Source organism: Balearica regulorum, chromosome Z, assembly GCF_011004875.1.
Source record: "Balearica regulorum gibbericeps isolate bBalReg1 chromosome Z, bBalReg1.pri, whole genome shotgun sequence".
NCBI lineage: Eukaryota > Metazoa > Chordata > Aves > Gruiformes > Gruidae > Balearica > Balearica regulorum.
In genome coordinates, this window is record NC_046220.1 from 60,522,053 (window position 1) to 60,541,283 (window position 19,231).

The 19,231-nt window shown below is 39.8% G+C and overlaps 1 protein-coding gene across 1 annotated transcript in view; it reads left to right on the forward strand.

The window, feature by feature from the left end:
- PDE8B (phosphodiesterase 8B) overlaps nucleotides 1-19,231 on the forward strand; it is an 81,085-nt gene that overhangs the window by 43,411 nt on the left and 18,443 nt on the right. The window contains exons 5-10 of the mRNA XM_075740745.1: nucleotides 1,309-1,366; nucleotides 7,551-7,639; nucleotides 11,532-11,610; nucleotides 12,128-12,268; nucleotides 13,951-14,039; nucleotides 14,713-14,773. Of these exons, the coding sequence (XP_075596860.1) occupies nucleotides 1,309-1,366; nucleotides 7,551-7,639; nucleotides 11,532-11,610; nucleotides 12,128-12,268; nucleotides 13,951-14,039; nucleotides 14,713-14,773 (517 nt within the window). The remainder of the gene's footprint in view (nucleotides 1-1,308; nucleotides 1,367-7,550; nucleotides 7,640-11,531; nucleotides 11,611-12,127; nucleotides 12,269-13,950; nucleotides 14,040-14,712; nucleotides 14,774-19,231) is intronic.

The window sequence follows — 19,231 nt, forward strand, 5'->3', positions numbered from 1 at the left end:
TGCCAAGATTAAAAAACAGACTAAGTTTGCTGCTGAGCAGGACTTTACAACTTGCTTCACCTTTTACTTAATAACACTTTTTTAGATTATTTCTCTTATTTATAGGATGTCACAGGATGTCTTTTATTCTCTTCATGCTTTCCTTTTATAATGCCCTTGTGTGTCTGTGAAGAGACACATTAATTCTGTAGATTATCTGTCAGGTTTGCTGTCGGAATAACTGTCAGATTGTAGTAATAGCTGCCAATATCTATGACGAAGACTACAGCTTCAGCTTCTGTAATAGTATGACTTTATGTATGTATTTTGGGCAAGAGAGTTCTCAATGCATTCATTATGTTTAAGTAACTATTTAAGTAACGAATTGATACCATCTAGTTCTTAAATGTTGCATTCAATATCTTTATCTATGATGTGGACAATGGGATCGAGTAAATTTGCAGACAACACCAAGTTGGGCAGGAGTGTTGATCTGCTGGAGGGTAGGAAGGCTCTACAGAGGGATCTGGACAGGCTGGATCGATGGGCCGAGGCCAACTGTATGAAGTCAACAGAGCTGCGTGCCAGGTCCTGCACTTGGGTCACTCCCAAGAGTGGCTGGAAAGCTGCCTCGTGGAAAAGGACCTGGGGTGTTGGTTGACATCTGACTGAGTATGAGCCAGCAGTGTGCCCAGGTGGCCCAGGTGGCCAACAGCATCCTGGCTTGTATCAGAAATAGTGTGGCCAGCAGGACCAGGGAAGTGATCGTCCCCCTGTACTTGGCTCTGGTGAGGCCGCACCTTGAGCACTGTGTTCAGTGTTGGGCCCCTCACTACAAGACAGACATTGAGGTGCTGGAGTGTGTCCAGAGAAGGGCAATGAAGCTGGTGAAGGGTCTAGAGCACAAGTCTTATGAGGAGCTGGTGAGGGAACTGGGGTTGTTTAGCCTGGAGAAAAGGAGGCTGAGGGGAGACCTTATCGCTGTCTACAGCTACCTGACACGAGGTTGTAGCCAGGTGGGTGTTGGTCTCTTCTCCCAAGTAATAAGCAATAGAACAAGAGGAAACGGCCTCAAGTTGCACCAGGGGAGGTTTAGATTGGGTATCAGGAAAATTTCTGCTCCAAAAGAGTTATCGAGCTCTGGAACAGGCTGCCCAGGGAAGTGATTGAGTGACCATCCCTGGAGGTATTTAAAAGATGTGTAGATGTGGTGCTTGGGGACATAGTTTACTGACAGACTTGGCAGTTCTAGGTTCACAGTTGTGTCAATGATCTTAAGGGTCTTTCCCAACCTAAATAATTCTATGATTCTACGATTTTGTTTTGTAGATCTGCTGACCAAGAAGAGACTTCTGTTCTTCCTCTTCTTAATGCAGGCTTTGATAGGGTATGTATAAATAACATACTCAATGTAGTAACCGTGATTGCTTTGTAAATTACAGACACTTCTACTTCCTGAAATTGAAAACTATACATTTCCTTCTGTCAAAAATGTATGGATGAGAAACCAGTGACAGTTGATTGAGTATTCTTTTCTTTTCAGCAGTGTATCCAAGAAGTGCATGAAATAAGAGAATCTGTGATCTAGCTAATTCTTCCAGAATAAGCAAGAATACTGAGAATAACTTCTTGTGGTCTGGGTGGGTGGGTTTTGTTTATGACTGCATTAAAAAACAATGATGGAGGACCTTGGTTAATGTGTGCTGCATATCATAGCATGCTGACTAGTCACCCGGAAAATTCTGTGTGCCTCAGACTGCTGGCATTCCTCTTCCAAAGGGACTACAAGCCTAGTCCTGCTCCTCCTGATGTGAAGAATTTTTTTTTTTTTTTTTTCCATGAGGTCTGTTGTGTTGGCTTGCACCCATTCGTCTCAGGACAGCATTAGAGGCTCTCCTAGACAGGCGGCAGAAGGGAAGATAACTGTTCATAATGTTTCTCGAAACAGCTTGGTAGGAGAGAACAGAAAGGCAGGAGTTCACCACTCTGAAAATCCAGGTTCAGTTGCTCACCCTCTTCCCACCTTTGTTTGAGTGGCTTTGGATGGATATTAATGTTATATTAATCTCATATAAATCAGCAGTAATATGCAGTAAGGAAGGTTATGTATTCAGGTGATAGAAGCACATCAGTGGACCTTGTAGTTAGGGAGAATTAACTATATATAGTTAGGACAATTAACTGTAGTAAGGAAAATCAGAGAAGGAGGGAATTAACCCAGGCAGAATCTCGTGCTAATATGCTCATACTGAGTCCAGTATCTGAGCTAACTCGTACTTAGTTTGAGTTTCTTTACAAAGCAGAACATGCACCAGAGTCATAATTTGCAGATCATCTCCAAAAAAGAGGTAATAGGGCTTGCTTCTCCTGCAAGAGTACTGTGGAGGCAAAAGCATTAAAGGTAAAAGCATTTCTGAAGCTCTTACTTGCTCTGAAAATTGGAAACGTTGAGGCTAAGAAAAAGGTCAGTCCAAGAATGCTAGGGCTTTCTTAGTGCAGTTTTCTCCCCCTCTCTCTCTCAATATCTTATTTAAAAAAAAAAACAAAAAAAAAACAAAAACAAAAAAACCCAAAAAACCCCCAAAAAAACCAGCAGCTTGAATATTATTTTCAAAGAAATCTTTTTTTCTTCTCAAGTCTGGTGTTTCATTGAAAAACAGTGCAGGGCAAGATGTTTTGTGGGCTATATTGTAACTGTAGATGTAGTACTGAGTAGAGTCCAAAGATACACTGTCCGGCTCTGAGACACATCTCAGTGGCACACTGTCTGCCTAGGAAACTGAAGTTTTTTTGCACTTGACATCTGCTCTAACCATTCCCTCTAGCTGTCCCAAATTTATCAGAGAGCTTGTATAATATAGTAATTCCCTACTGGAATCATTTTCAAGCCTTTAAAACACATCTGATGTCAAAGATCCTATTTTCGCAGTGGGGTGGACGTAGGAATTATTTCTGCTTGGATGGGGATCAGTAGCGACTAAATCCATTAACACGAAAACACAAAGATTTTAAAATACCCTTCTTCAAATAGAGAGACAATATTTGCAGGGAATCTCTTCCTCAGCAAAATGGAATTTAATTTTGGAAAATCTTATGTGCTCAAATTATAAGTTTCTCTTCACTATGTTTATATTTACAGTCCAACCTTTCTGGTAGCTTTATTTTGCATTATCACTATTCATTGTACCAACATTTGTCCCATTTTTACTCACCATCTTCATCCTCTTCCTTTGACAAAACACTGAATGCAATCGCTCCCCTGGTGGTGGCTGTCTTCTAGATGTATGGCCAACCTGATAACCAGTAGAGAGTCTGAGCTTCTTGCAAATTTGTCTGTCACCTTTTTGTAGAGTTTGTGTAGACAGAACCAGACTTTTTACAACAGGTTTGGATCTAAAGATTCCAAATAACTCCATTAATCTTTTTGGGGCATACTCTTGCAAATAACAGTAATTTTTTTCATGTGAATATCTGATTATTCTGCTTTAAAATGTTCTGTTGCCTTTGTGTGTACATATGTTATGTAATATCTATCTATGTTTATGTGTACCAGTGGTGGGTTGATCCCCTGGCCAGGTGCCCCCCAAAGCCGCTCTGTCACTGCCCTCCTCAGCTGGGCAGGGGAGAGAAAGTACAATGAAAGGCTCCTGGGTCGAGATAAGGGCAGGGAGAGATCACTCACCAGTTACTGTCATGGGCAAAACAGACTCAACTTGGGGAAATGGATTTAATTGATTACCAATCAAATCAGAGTATGATAATGAGAAATTAAAAACAAATTTTAACACACCTCCCCCCACCCCTCCCTTCTTCCCAGGCTCAACTTCACTCCCCATTTCTCTCCCTCCTCCCCCCCCAGCAGCACAGGGGGACGGGGAATGGGGGTTGTGGTCAGTTCATCACACGGTGTCTCTGCTGCTCCTTCCTCCCCAGGGGGAGGACTCCTCACACTCTGCCCCTGCTCCAGCATGGGGTCCCTCCCACAGGAGACAGTCCTCCAGCAACATCTCCATCGTGAGTCCTTCCCACGGGCTGCAGTTCTTCACCAACTGCTCCAGTGTGGGTCCCTCCCACAGGGTGCAGACCCTCAGGAACAGACTGCTCCAGCGTGGGTCCCCCATGGGGTCACAAGTCCTGCCAGCAAACCTGCTCCAGCGTGGGCTGCTCTCTCCATGGGTCCAGAGGTCCTGCCAGGAGCCTGCTCCAGTATGGTCTTCCCATGGGGTCACAGCCTCCTTTGGGCATCCACCTGCCAGGTGTGGGGTCCTCCACAGGCTGCAGGTGGATATCTGCTCCACCATGGACCTCCATGGTCTTCAGGGGATATTTGCTCCACCTTGGTCTTCTCCAGAGGCTGCAAGGGGAATCTCTGCCCTGGTGCCCGGAGCACCTCCTGCGCCTTCTTTACTGACCTGGGTGTCTGCAGAGTTGTTCCTCTCACATCTTCTCACTCTTCTCTGGCTGCAAAAGCTGCCACTAGTTGATTTCTTTTCCCTTCTTAACTCTGTTACCCCAGAGGCACTATCGCCGTGGATGATGGGCTCGGCCTTGGCCAGCGGTGGGTCCGTCTTGGAGCTGGCTGGCATTGGCTCTGTCAGACACAGGGGAAGCTTCTGGCAGCTTCTCACAGAAGCCACCCCTGTAGTCCCCCCGCTACCAAGACCTTGCCACGCAAACCCAATACGGTACCTATAATATATATTGTAAGTAGCCCTAAAGAAATCACTTTTCATTTCTTCTACTGAAACCAGCAATGATTGATCACAATCCAGATCACTAAAAGATCTTATGAACAGAGAGATATTTTGCTGTTAGTTTTATACATTCCTTTGGCATTTTTCTTTACGCTGAGTTATTTCTGGTTTTTCTTCCTCCTTCTCAAGAAAGTCTATTTTATTACATCTTCTGATTTGTTTCCCTATATCATTGACAGCTTTTGTGTTTGTGTATTAATGGTCATGGTAATACAGCACATTTACTGTGCTGATTTTGGTATTCCACTCAGCCTCATAAATCTGATATAGTGATGGCCTGCTTAGGATGAACTAATTTAAATAAGTGATTTGGCTTCCTGACTGATTTTTAACTATGATTTAAATTATCAAACAAGGGACATTAATATTTCCAGTTACTCAGTTACAATCTTGTCTTGTATTTTGAACTTCTTTTCCTAAACAAATGTTGATTGTCATTAACCAGTTACTATTAAAACTTTCTAGTTTGCAACAAAATAAATCTTTAATATTAAAGATTAATTAATACTAAAGGTTAAGATCTTCTAAGCAAGAAAAATGATGCATTCCTACTAGCTGAGGACTCTTGTGGCTTATGTCAAGTTCTGTGTAGGACAACAGTGGAATCCAATTATAATGAAGTAAAATGTAATTTAAGAATATATGTTAATTAAATCAAAATGTGCTGTATAAATACTAAACTTTTTTAAAAGAAAGTATTGTTGTCTGCCTTCTAATATTTGAGAGTTAATAGATCTTCATCTTCTTGTGCATGTTTAGATGCATGAGTTAGAAAAAGGAATTGTTCCAATTGATTACTCAGCTTTGAGTGAACTGGTGAATGAATGGCATTAGTATTATAACCTTAAATAAAGAGATTCTGTGCATCTGCAGAAGACTATACAACAGTTAAGAGCAGGTTTAGCACTTCCACAAGCTGAAATTCTTGGTTCTTAGCCAAAGATTTGTGCTGAGATAGTGGTTGATTTTTGTCAGTAAACAGCAGTGGTTAAATTCTGTCCATAAACAGCACTACTTTAAAATTCAGTTTATAAAGAGCTTTAGTGTGTTCTAGTAAGTTTAGTTTGTAAAATAGGTTGTCATCATTATTAAATTGTATATTATTGATAGATTGTTTTTTATATTGTTTTAAATTTAGCACAAGCATATTTGAATATTGAAAAGAGCACCCTAAAACTGAAAATCTAAATCTACAGTGTTATAGAAGACAAGTTTGTTTGCAGGCAGTTTGTTATGCAAAAACACAACATTGTTTGCACCTTTGCTTCTACCAACTTGATATTGTACCTTTTGGTTCCTCATGCATTCACTGAGTGTGTGAAGTAAGAGTTACAGAAATATTTTAAGATCTTAATATTAAGGAGTGAAGCAGGCCCATATCAACAGTTATTTTTAATTTTACTTTCCTTACATTTTGCTGGCAACTTGGGACTAAGCCTTTGGTCCCCAAAACACAATTTTTCATACAGGAGAGAAGCGTAGATTTCTTAAAAGCCATTCTTTGTTCCTTGGAGGTTTGAGTGCTGCCCCTTGGCTCTGCATGCAGCTGTGCTGTGAGAAGCAGGGACAACATGGGGTGTTTGTGTAGAGTCTGTGCATGTATTTCCAAAGCAGTGATTTAGCTCTTCATAGCAGAAGTTTACTAATGAGCAGTAAACTTTAATTGAAGTCAGAGAATCTACTTCTTTTGTATCAACATACAGTTTCTGATTTCAAGAGGACCAGGCACCAGACCTTGCAGCTTACTACCTTTGCCTAGCGAAGAAAGGACATGATCTCCTGTCTGGAGATATAAAAGTTTAACTGTGGTCAGCATGCTCCTTTCTTTACATACTTTTCTGCACTTCTGAATTCATAGTGACAGCTCAGTGAGATTACTTGTGGAGCAAAGTTACTTCACCTTCTGAGCTTCAGCTGCAATATTTGCTTGAAAACCAATGAAATGCCTTTTTTTAAAAAAAAAAAAAAATTTTTTTTTAACATGAATGTTTTATGTCTCTAAGGTATTTTACTTCCATTCTGAATTAAGGATAGATGCTGAATGAAATGAAACATCAAGGCAATGCTGGTTTTGTGTGAGACTGTGTTTGGGGTTTTTTTGGATTATCTGTTTCTAACTGGGTTGCTAAAACCAAATGGGAAAATTCACAGTTGTGGTTTTAGCATATTTTTATACTTGCTTTGTATTTAGATAGCTGTGTTGTCTTAAGAACTAGAAAATCATTCCTGTGGAAAAGATGATTACTGAATACAAAAGGTACAACTAAATCTTTTTATTTCTACAGAATCACAGGATGGTTGAGGTTAGAAGGGACCTCTGGAGGTCATCTTGCCCAACCTCCCTGATCAAGCAGGGCCACCTAAAGCAGGTTGCCGAGGACCATGTCCACACAATTTTTTGAGATCTCCAAGGATGGAGACTCTACAGCCCCCCTGGGCAACCTGTGCCAGTGCTCAATCACCCTCAAAGTAAAAAAAATGTTTCCTGATGTTCAGAGGGAACCTCCTGTGTTTTCGTTTGTGCCCATCATCTCTGGTCCTGTCACTGGGCACCACTGGAAGGAGGCTGGCTCTGTCTTCTTACACTCCCTCTTCAGATATTTGTATACCTTGATGAGATCCCTCCTCCTCTTCTCCAGGCTGAGCAGTCCCAAATCTCTCAGCCTTTTCTCACAGGAGAGATGCGAGAACCACCTTCGTGGCCCTTTGCTGGACTCGTGCCAGCTCTCTTTATAAGGTTAGAGTTTTAGATGCAGGAACAAATAACAGTTTAAAACCATTCCAATCTATTTCATGCACTCTTGATTTGTCTTCCAGCAATTCATGGAGAATAGCAGCATAACTGCTTGTTACAATGAACTGGTTCAAATAGAACATGGGGAAGTGCGATCTCAGTTCAAATTACGGTATGTAGAAGTGTAAGAAACTGCAAACATCAACCGCTTGGTCTACCTAATTGTATCAGGTTACTTTCTGCTTCTTCCCAGCTATGCATATATGTGCTTTACATCTGTATGTTCACTAATAAACTATAATCTTCTTTCCTTCTTCTGTCATTTTGTAAAGGACACACTTAAGTGCTGTAGTAACTGGTACCCTGAGGAAGCTTAATATGTGTATGTTTCGTTCACGGTTGGTTTAAATGATGGCTTTCCCTAATGCAAAATGCAGTACATGTCCTTTATTCTAATGCTTGCTTGTGTCCCATATGTCTTGAGGTGCCCGTATTGAATTTGGCAATGTTCTAGCAGCCATTAGTACCAGCATTACAGTTAGGGCAAGATTCTTTAGCAGAAATATAACAGAACAGTGACTTCAGCTCATTTAATTGCAAGGGCAGCATTTTAAAAATGCTGTCTTGTGTGTTAGGTTTATGGGCTGCAAATTTACATGAGAGTAAAAATTCACAAAGTCGTTCTTGATCTTATGTGTGTGAGATTTCATATCTGGTAGCTTGAGCTGAATGCAGTCTTGATCTGGCTCGTCATACCCTGAGTTTTTATTTTCTTCCTTGGGCAAGACTTAGCAGACCAGGAGCACAGGTTTTTATCTTAGTGAGAAATTAAACTGCGTTCATGCCCTTATCATTTCTTTCTTTACTGTGACTAATTTTACAGTTCATACAGGTGCTTATACATGCATGTAAATATATTTCCAATTCAACTACATGGAAGAAAAAGCCCTTGAAGTTTTTGAGTGTCATTTAGAGAAAGTATAGTTCCTTGTGTGTCATAAATCAATTCCAGTTCCATCTACACAAAATATTATCACTTCTCCACAGGTTTCAGTGTCTTTATTTAAGAAGTAGATTTTTCCAAGATTTTCTTTGCAAACTGATTCCAAAGTGACTTCATGTTCAAGTGACTACATGTTTGTTCATGCAGAATGCAATTACAGTAAAATTCTCAGGGAAAAAAATAAAATTTGGGCTCACACAATTTTTAATAGGTGTTTTCCAAAACTTGGCAGGAAAATAAAGCAGCTGTGAAATTTTAGAAGTTAATTAGGTATTAAGGTGATCTTGACTTGGTTTGTTGTTCAGTTGTAAATGCAACATGAAATGAGTGGCTTCTGAATTAAGTCAGCATAGATCAGAAACATCAGTTTTCTATAGAAAGATTAAGCTGTCATTCATACACCAATGCTTGTAGTTTATGTTTCATTTCAAAAACAAGATGCAAATACAGTTTGAGTGTCTCTACATGAGTAGTAACTACTGTGAATGCAGATAATTAAAACTCCAATACAGGGACCATGATTCATATTGGCTACCATATTTTTCTGCAAGCCTATTTATAGTGGTCACAAAAAAAATCTTGACATTCATTACAATTGAAAGGAAACAATGTTAATCCCCAGTGGCATTTCTTCTACTGACAGTTCTTTCATCCATGTTGTTTATGGAAACAGCAGTACGACCCACTTGTAATTCTACTTGATTTTGCTCTCTTGAATGTAGTTGCATAAACTGTGAGCCTACTTCCTTTTAATTTATGTAAATAATAACTGTATATAAAATATATTCGGTGTTATCATGTCTTTTGTATGTTGAGAATACACATTATATATATTTATGTGTGTGTATATATTTTCATATCACCTCTAAACATGACTGGTTTGGCAACCTTTGGCAGCATTGCAAAATACTATGAAAAAAAAATGGTGGTATTTTTGAGTTGGCCACTACCACTGCCAGATGCAGTCCCAGAATAGTTAAGTAATTTAAAGAGTTTAACAGGTACAGGCCCAGGATAGATAAATAGTTAAATACTCTTTGTCAGGTAACAAGCACAAGTAACACTTATAAGCAACATTTGTACTAACCTCTGAGGGCATGAAGCAGACTTTTAAAAGATAAACTTTCTGAAAAGGCATATTTGTAACTTGGGGAAGCTGATGTCTTGCAGCAGAGGATTTCCTCCTACCTCTGCCTGAGTAGGCAGGTGCTCTAAATTAATCTACCATTAAAAATTAAGCAGAGCTAGTGTTTGGTAATGCTATTTGGTTATAATTTGTTTCCATCCGTGTGGTTTAGTTAAGTGGGGAAAGAAGTGTGTCAATCCCACTGGGTTTCTGATCTGTTTGCTCTCTCAGTAGGTCTTCTATACAGCTTCGTAAATGTGAAAAGGAAGAGAGAGCATTTTCAGAGTTAGTGGATGGAATTAAAGCCAGGATAGTTCAGGTGTTCAGATACAAGAGAAACATGGTAAAAGAGTAGGACTGGCCCAAGAAAGCAGTATGTAAGGTCATGTCGGCGATCAGAAGTGTCTTTCCATTCCAAGCAGGGACTCCACTTCTCCATGTAGATGCTTCTGGTTTGAAGCTTAGTTGGACATCTGTGGGAGGTGTGTATCAATCAAAGAGGATACGGGCCATTTAAACTTGTGATTTTGCTGGCTTGGTTGCCAGATCAAATGAAAATACTAAGGTTTGAATAGTGCAAACGTAGCTGTATGTTTTCTTGCAGAAAGTTCACATAATGACATTTGTTAGCAGCTGGTATACCAGACAGGCATCTATCACTGAGATAAATTAGTTGTTTTACATAGCACAGAATCACACTTTGAAGCTGGCTTGGACTGCTAGAAAATCACTTGTAAAATTACTTTGGGAGATCCTTTTATTGTATGAGCTGAAATACTGCTGTCGTCTTCTGTATATGGCACTTTTTCCTACAAATCTTCATCTGCACGGCTGCGTGTCTATGTCTCTGTGCATATTTCTTTGTCTATTCTTTTTGCTTCCAGTTACTTCCATGATGAGCAGAACTAGCCATGTCCTCTATTTCTTAATTCTGTAGTCATCAGTATTAATTCAACCCCCACTATGCAGTCTGGCAGCAAGATGTTCCTTTTAGGTAATAACTGTATACAAGTTTATGTTTATGTATGGTGCATTTATGCTCCCTGCAATGAGAGATAACACAGAACATAATTAGTTTGTGTTTAGTCCAAATCAAAGATGAAGTACTGACATCTATCAAAGCAAGTATGCCTGGGTTGCTTCTTTTACTATGTGCTCTCTCTGTGCGTGTGTGTGTATATACATATATATAAAAAATATATATATAATAATTATTTTTCTTTCTAGTATTAGGAGCCTATATTAATGTTCATCCCATCCTGTGTAAATTATAATTTAAGCAATTTAAATTTTCTAGCAAGAAGGTAAGGCTTTTGTTTTCTTGCATTAGTTCAAGGATGATCCTGAAAAAAAATGGGAAACAAAGATCGTTTTGGCCCTTAGTAGAGATCAAGATGTATGGAAATCAAGTCACTGAATTATTACTTGGAAGCAGGAAAATTGATATTTTTCTGACTAGGATGTTGAGATGGCTTAAATTGTTTCCTTTAATTATATTGTTTTACAACTTCTTTGATAGTGCCTATCTATTTGCTGTCTTGAAAACTTTGTATATATCTGCTGTAGTGATTTTTCTGTTCCCTGTCTTTAATGATCACAAAACTTTCTATGCTGATGTGACAGCCATTTGTTATTTTTACTACTAATTGCTAGTTCCTGCTATCTAGAGCACATTTGGAGAAAGAAATAATACTATTAAGATGCTGCAGTACCCATGAGCAATTTTACAATGTGATCTGCAGTAAAAACACGTTAACAAGGGGGTCGGAAGCTGAACTTCCTGAAAAAAAATCATAATGGACATAGTGACATGGTTTAGTCAAAACAACATGCTACTTTGTCACTCATCTACCAATAAGTACAATATAAAAATGTATTTATAATGGGCAGAATGTTCTAGCAATAAAACTAACGTGAATCATTTGCTAATTTCAGGGCTTGTAATGCAGCGTTTACAGCATTAGACCATTGTCAAGAAGCTATAGAAATAACCAGTGAAGATCATGTCATTCAGGTAGGGTGAAAAAAGTTAACTGTTTTGTAAAACTTGGAAAGAGAAACCTTAAACATATCTTTGCTCAATAGTTTCTGTTGCATTTCAGTATTTTAGTTTTGCTGTCCATTAGAAAGCCCTGTTTTATTTCTGGATGCTGCACATTGACACCTGCTGAATTTTTAAGACTTTTTCTTCAGTAACTTTATTTAGATGACAATTTTCAGTAAAGTAATGTTTCTTATGGTAAAACCAGCATGAAACCTTTAGCAGAAGTAGATAACCTGTACTGTAAAGAGTTTTGTTCTTTCTGTGCCTTCCGATAACAGCTTACATATTGCCTTCTGTGCTCTGCTCTTCACTTGAATAAAATGTTTCACCATTACATAGTATTTTTGTATGAAAAACACCAAATGGTAGGGACCTGTGGTTATGGCTTTAGATGTATAATTTGTAACACTTTGATAGTTACATGTAAGTAACTATCCTTTAAGTATGTTCTTTTTCCTATTATCCTAAAGTACTTTTGTTTTGGCAGTATGTTAATCCAGCCTTTGAACGGATGATGGGTTATCACAAGGGAGAGCTTATTGGCAAGGAACTTACTGAACTACCAAAAAGCGATAAAAACTGTGCGGATCTTTTAGACACTATCAACACATGTATTAAAAAAGGAAAGGTAAGCAAATAAAATAAACACACACAAAACTGCTTTAGATTTCTATTCTGCTTTATTTTAAATGCTCTAGGTTTAAGAACACAAGATGCAGTTTTCATGAGTGCAAATATAAGACCAGAACTGTGCTCCTTAGATGTCTTAGGACCACAACAGCCCATGTCTCAGACAAGTGACTACAGATTTCTTCAGTTTTGCTTTTAGGATCTGACCAATCTGTTGGCTTTAGATCAATATAAGAACGTTTTCTGTGTGTCTGTTTCACTTAGAGCCCATGGAACCTTTATTAGTTGGAATGTAACTATTGGTCCCTCAGTCAGTCTCTTGGGTGGCTGCAACATCCAACCCAAAGGTTTAACTATTCTGTCCTAACTGCAGAGCCTTCATTGCATGCTGTAAACACCACGTGGCACAATCAGTTGTGAGCAAAATATGTTAGCACCTAGTGGGGTTTGGTCTTCTACCTGTAGATAGAATATCTGCAGTGAACTCCTGTCACGGTGGTGACAGGCCACAGAAGGGTAATGTGTTCCTGGCCATATGTTCCCCTCATACGTGCAACAGTCTCTTATGCCATCTCCCATGAGCTGCAGAAGTACCTCCCGCCCTTCCCTGTCTCACCCTCTGCTTCATGAACTTGGAGGCGTTCTTGAACCTTTGAGTCACTTCCAGCAATGACCTGAGCTTTGGGGGTCACTGCCTGGAGATGTTCGCAGGCCCGCCTTGGTTCGTTAGCAGTACCTGCAGACCACACTTGCTTTTACTCCTCCTCATCTGTGTAGGCTGCCCAGCTGCTAGCACTGCCTGCTGAAAGGCCCTGTGTGTCTTCTGCATCCATCCATCTTGTAGGAAGTATCTTGCACCCATATTCCAACTTCATCCTTCTCTGCTGCCAAGTAGTTCCCTCCTTAAAATCTGTCTTCTTTGAGGTAGTAAGGAGAGAGAAGACTTCTGCTTTATCTTCCTTTCTTCTCCACTCTACACCAGAGGATATCTTTTATCTCTGCATCAGTGGACTTCTTAAGGATTGGTTAGCCTGCAGTCCTCTTGATGCTTTCCTGTGGCAGTGGAGATGGAGGGAAAATTAGTGACCGGTCAGAGAAATGGGCATTTGCATGGCAGAACAGGATAAAAGATGCCATGAAGGAATTGTTTCTTCCTTTTGCTGGTCTAGAGTGCGTTGGATATCCATGGTCATGGGAAAACAGTCATGGAGTGAGAATAGGCTGTTGGTTACCTGAGGTTAGTTGAAAGACATCCTTAGGTCACGGGCTTCTGAAATTTAGGTACACATCACATGACCACTGACAACTTCAAAGCTGAATGGTGCTCAGCACAGAGTTTTGTTCTGCTGCTCCCAAGGGAGATATACTCTGGATGGGTTGCAACCACCACTGCTTATGGTGGTACCTGGCAGGATGTTTGTAACCCCTTGAAATAGATGGTTCCTAAAGTTCTGTGTAAAAATTGCGTACTTTCTCACAAGAGAAACATATTTACACTGTCCTTACGTTAGTAAATGCCTGTTAAAGGTGCTACTCTGTATTAATAAATTTTACACTTTTTTAAAAAATATGAAATAATGTGTAATTATTTACTACGTAAGGACTATGTAATAATAAATGAATATTTGACTGCAAGCTACGTATTCTTTGATGCTCTTTCTGTTGCGTGTGATTGCTTAGGAATGGCAAGGAGTTTACTATGCAAGAAGAAAATCAGGAGACAGTATCCAGCAGCATGTGAAGATAACACCTGTGATTGGTCAAGGAGGGTAACTAACTTGTCCACAACATAATTGATTTCTGGTTTTTCGGGCCTCCTCTCTGCTTACCCCATCTGTAACTTTGACATGAACCTTCATGTATTTAGTAGCAGTGTAATGATATAACTACTGACTCCAAGCAATGTGGAAAGAATAAGCAAAGTTGAGAATGTCGTGTTCTTTGCTGACATTTGTCCATTTTGGTGTCATCATATGCTGGCTAAAAGAACGGTAAAGTCCTAACAATTAATAGTGTTACTGCTATAGATACCTGCAAGCTGACATTTAGGTTCGTGTTACCATACATTTCTTCATGAAGTTATTCTCCCATATCCAAACTGTTACCGGGTCAGCTGGAAGGATCAGCAGCTGGACAATCCCTTTGTTCGCCTGAGTGTTTGTATGTGCTCACACCTTTGCAGCGTAGCATGGGCACATTGCCAAATTCTGCTCCCAGATGTGCAGGTGAATTCCTGCAGGAGCAAAAGGATCAGGTGTCCCGGGACAAAAACACAGCTGTAATGCTGCAGGAGCGCTTGTCGCCCAGTTGTCTGTTTGGTGTTGGGTTTGGTATCTTGTTTCACAAGGGCGTGGAGACCTTTGCTTTAGAAAATAGCAGTGTGTCACTTCACTTCTCTCTTTAATATTTTATACGGTAACAAGTGATTATTTCTGTTGCTAGGAAAATAAGACACTTTGTGTCCCTCAAAAGGCTGTATTGTGCCAGTGAAAACAGCAAACAGGTATCGTATTTCTTTCATGTCATAATTTTCATCACTTTTGGTAAACTCTTTTTTTGTTGTTGTTTAGAAATTGATATTTTCCCAAGAGATTGTCATCTATATTGTCAATGAGATTCTCATTGATTGTTGAAGCAAGCATGAAAACTTCAGTATTTGCATGGACTATTCTACTTTTGTAGGACTGCTGAGTAGAGAAAGAAAGGGTTTGATTCTCTGCAGCATGGATGTTGAGTCCCTGATACTGTGGAGCAACATAGACCATAGTCCAAAGGGACTTCAGGGGCTTTTTTCTAGAGCTGCTCTTGCCAGTCTGATCTGGTGTACTTATGTCTAATAATGACCTATGCTCAGCTGTCACAAAGTTTGCCAATGTGTGGTTCTTGAACAAAGTGAACCTTCATGCAGGACCTGAGACATCGCATGCTCATCAGAACACGTGTTGTGGAGGGGTGTAATCCAAGCCATAACCCAAGTAAACCAGCAGCAGCAGTTGACCCCGGTCTCTGCTGTCCAGACACGTATCCACCCCAGCAGGTCCTGCAACAAAGCTGGTGGCATGGGGAGCTGTTTGTTGTCATCTGCTCCTGGTTCCCACCTTCTGAAAGTGTCTGAAGCAAATGATCATATCAGAAGCTTGACCTCAATAATACTCTAGTACATGGCTTGCAGAGTAAAGAAGTTTCAACTTTTGAGAGCAAAAGAGTGAAATCTAACTTTAGCCTGTGGTCTTAGGGGTGAAATAGAAAGTGGGGAGCATTGGAAGTAACTGAAAACATTTTAGACTGAGGATGTGCTTGGGAAACATGATATTTTTCCATGTTCTTTAGGGGAAGGGTTATGTGTCTTGGTTTATTTAGGATTTTAATGTGCTTTTATCCACAATGTGGGTAAAGACACTTGTGCATAAAAGGTATTTAGAAAGTCACTACTATTTCTCGTTGCCCTTTCTTCAGTATAACAGTACTGAATATTAACACATTATTGGAAAACTTCTACTATTGGAAGATATTCATAGGTGGTATTCTATAAAATTTGACTGTTGAAACCATCCCCCTTGCACAAGGTTTTGTGGGAGCATGTAGTAACAAGTTGTCGTGGTTTAGCCTCAGCCAGCAACTAAGCGCCATGGAGCTGCTCACTCACTCCCCCTCAGTGGGATGGGGAAGAAAATCAGAACTCTGAAAGTGACAAAACTCATGGGCTGCGATAAAGACAGTTTAAGTAAAGCAAAAGACGTGCACAAGAAAAACAAGACAAGGAATTCATTCCCTGCTTCCCACCAGCAGGCAGGTGTTCAGCCATCTCCTGGAAAGCAGGGCTCCATCACGCATAATCGTTACTTGGGCCATCACACCAAACATTCCCTCCCCTCCTCCCTCTTCCCCCAGCCCCTTATATGCTGAGGATGACATCATATGGTATGGAATATCCATTTGGTCAGTTGGGGTCAGCTGTCCCAGCTCTGTCCCCTCCCAACTCCTTGTGCACCCCCAGCCTGGTTGCTTGTGGGGTAGGGTGAGAGGCAGAACAGGCCTTGGCTCTGTGTAAGCGCTGCTCAGCAATAACAAAAACATCTCTATATAACAAAACCATATCTACATTATCAACACTGTTTTCAGCACAAATCCAAAACACAGCCCCGTGCTAGCTGCTATGAAGAAAATTATCTCAGATGAAACTAGAACACAAGTCAAGGGAGAGATATGAACAACTTTTGGAAGAACTTTGAAGGTCTATCAGTGAAAAGCAAGGCTCAAAATACTTTAAACGGACCTCATTTTGGAACTAAAACATGGATTTTCGTATTAGCAGCAAAGTATCATTTACAGTAGCAGGATGTTTTAAAGTGCTCAGGCTAGAATGCAAGAGAGTTTTGTAATAGAAGCATAGCTAAAGTTACATGTATTTTTAATTCATTATTTAAACCTCATCATTGTTCTTGTTTCATTTATAGCTGCTTTGGTGTTGATTTGAAAGTGAGATACAAGTTGATGTTTTTTTCTATAATATACACACAGCTGAAATACTGGCACAGGGAAGTGCGGATGTGATACTCTTAGTTCAAGATGATCAGTACAAAACAATTACAAACGTGCAGACATCTGTAAAAAGCAGCAGTACGAATATAGATAAAAGTCTTTCTTTTTTCTGTTTTTCATTGCCCTGTTCATTGCTGCCCAAACCAGGAAGCTTAAGAAACAAATTTTAGTTAGGGATTTGTGTCCAAGGCTACATTCATATTCTCTATAGTATTGGCGCTGTTGGAAAGCACCATCAATTCACATTTTTTAGTATTGGTTCATGAGCTGTTATTGGTAAATAAAGCACTAACGTGATGAGCTATAGGTCTGGGGAGCTTTACACATTTGGTGAGCCCAGGGAATATGGCCTTCAAAGGGTTCTCCACAGATGTAGAGACCTACCACAAAGGTTAAAGATCTGACCTTGGTCTGTGGAGATTTAAGGTCCATTGGGGAAAAAACAAAGTGCATCCAACAGAAATAGGCAATTATTCTGTTTCACTTCTGTGGTGATAATACCTCCTGCCTTTAGTAGAGCACCAGGTGGTTTTGCATTGCATGAAAAATTCAGTTTCTTGGAAATTTGGGGGTTGGGGTATGTTTTTGAATTTGGGTTGGCGTTTCCTTTTTTTTTTTTTTTTTCCATTTTAGATGGGCAGTGATGGTGATGTATGGGAATATCTGTATTATATTCATAAGACTTCTTAAAGTAATTTTTGTAGCAATACTACTGTGATGGTATCAATCTGGATCAACATTTGGACAGTGCAGTTTTCCTAAAATCCATGCCTGAATATTTGTGGCAGTAGAACTTTTCTCTACCCTAAAAAACACTAGGTTTCTTTTTTTCAAGCCACAGATCATTCTTTATGGAAGGATAAAAGAAAATCAAACTATTTATTTAGTTACAGAGCAGTAAAAACTGTCATGATTCGAATTCTGATTCAAATGTCTAATGTTTCACTGCATCAACGTAGTTATAAATGGCTTGATCTCAGCATTCGGACACTATTTGCAGACTCAGAAACATCCTTACGTTGTTAAGCATTGTTTCACCTTAAAAAATGTAGACGTGTTCTTTGTCATTACTGACAGCCTCCATAAGAAATATCACAGTATGATTAGAGATCACTGTGTAGGAACCTTCATGGATTTCTGTACCAGATTTATCGCATACAAAAATTAAGCACGTTAGATTTATGCATGGAAAAAAAAATAAATTTGAGAGTGTATTATGTATTCTTACAGTGAAGATTTATGAATGGGGATTGACTTTCATGTGACTGTTCCCATGTGCTGAAGCCTAGGTAATGATTAATGCTGCCTTTGTCAATTTGAGACCTGGCAGGATGGAGTCCAATGTTTGCACATTCATAAATTTACAGCAGAGATGGTGTTTCTCCTCTTAAGAACATATCAGCCCAAGATTAACTGTGTAACTGCCCTCATAACTTACCTTACGTGGCTCTTTCAGGTCATGCCTGCAGAAAGGGTAAGAGAAGTATTCGGAATTGAAATGTGGTTTGTTTTAATTTTTTAGTAGAGCACTCAGAGGACTGTGCCAATTTTTTCTGCCAGTTGTGCGGTAGACAGAGATATATCCATGGGCTCTGAGAGAAGCTCCCCTCTGGGACCAGAACGAGCAGTTCAGATGCCTTGTGTCACTGTACCATATCTGATGAGCTTTCTCGATCTTACTCTGTTTGGAAGAAATTATTTCTCTGAGAGTTCCTGCATGATTAATGCTGGTTAATATTCAAGGGTCACCTCCTCCAAGCTCAGGTGCAATGCATCCCAACAAAGAGGAAGTCAGGCAAAAACACCAAGAGGCCGCCATGGATGAACAAGGAGCTCCTGGGCAAAGTCAAACAAAAAAAGGAAGCCTACAGAGGGTGGAAGCAAGGGCAGGTAGCCTGGGAAGAACACAGAGAAATTGTGCGAGCAGCCAGGGATCAGGTTAGGAAAGCCAAAGCCCTGATATAGAAATTAGTCTGACCAGGGATGTCAAGGGCAATCACCGTAGATAGATGACAGTACTGGACTCCTAAATATGATGTCTAATGAATAATGTGTAAATGCAGTGTCAAGCACTAAAGTTTACTCATCTGAAGCAGAGGGTATGTATACCTTCTTTAGTGAATACAGTAAAAAAAGTAATGCATTATTTTTAGTCCTTTTCAGTGTCTCTGTTAGCTATACCTAAATATATCATGTGCTAATTTTGGAGGGAAGACTTGAGGAACTTCTCGGTTTTCCTATTAACAGCAAAATACTTTCTTGTAACGACATAATAAAGGAATGAGCTGAAATGATAAGCAAATATTAAACTGTCACATGTTGGACAGACTGTGCTATTGTTTCTGAGCAGGATGGAAAAACAGAGGAGCAGTTAAGCTATATTATTGTACATGAAGCAATAGGTGTAAACTTTAAAATG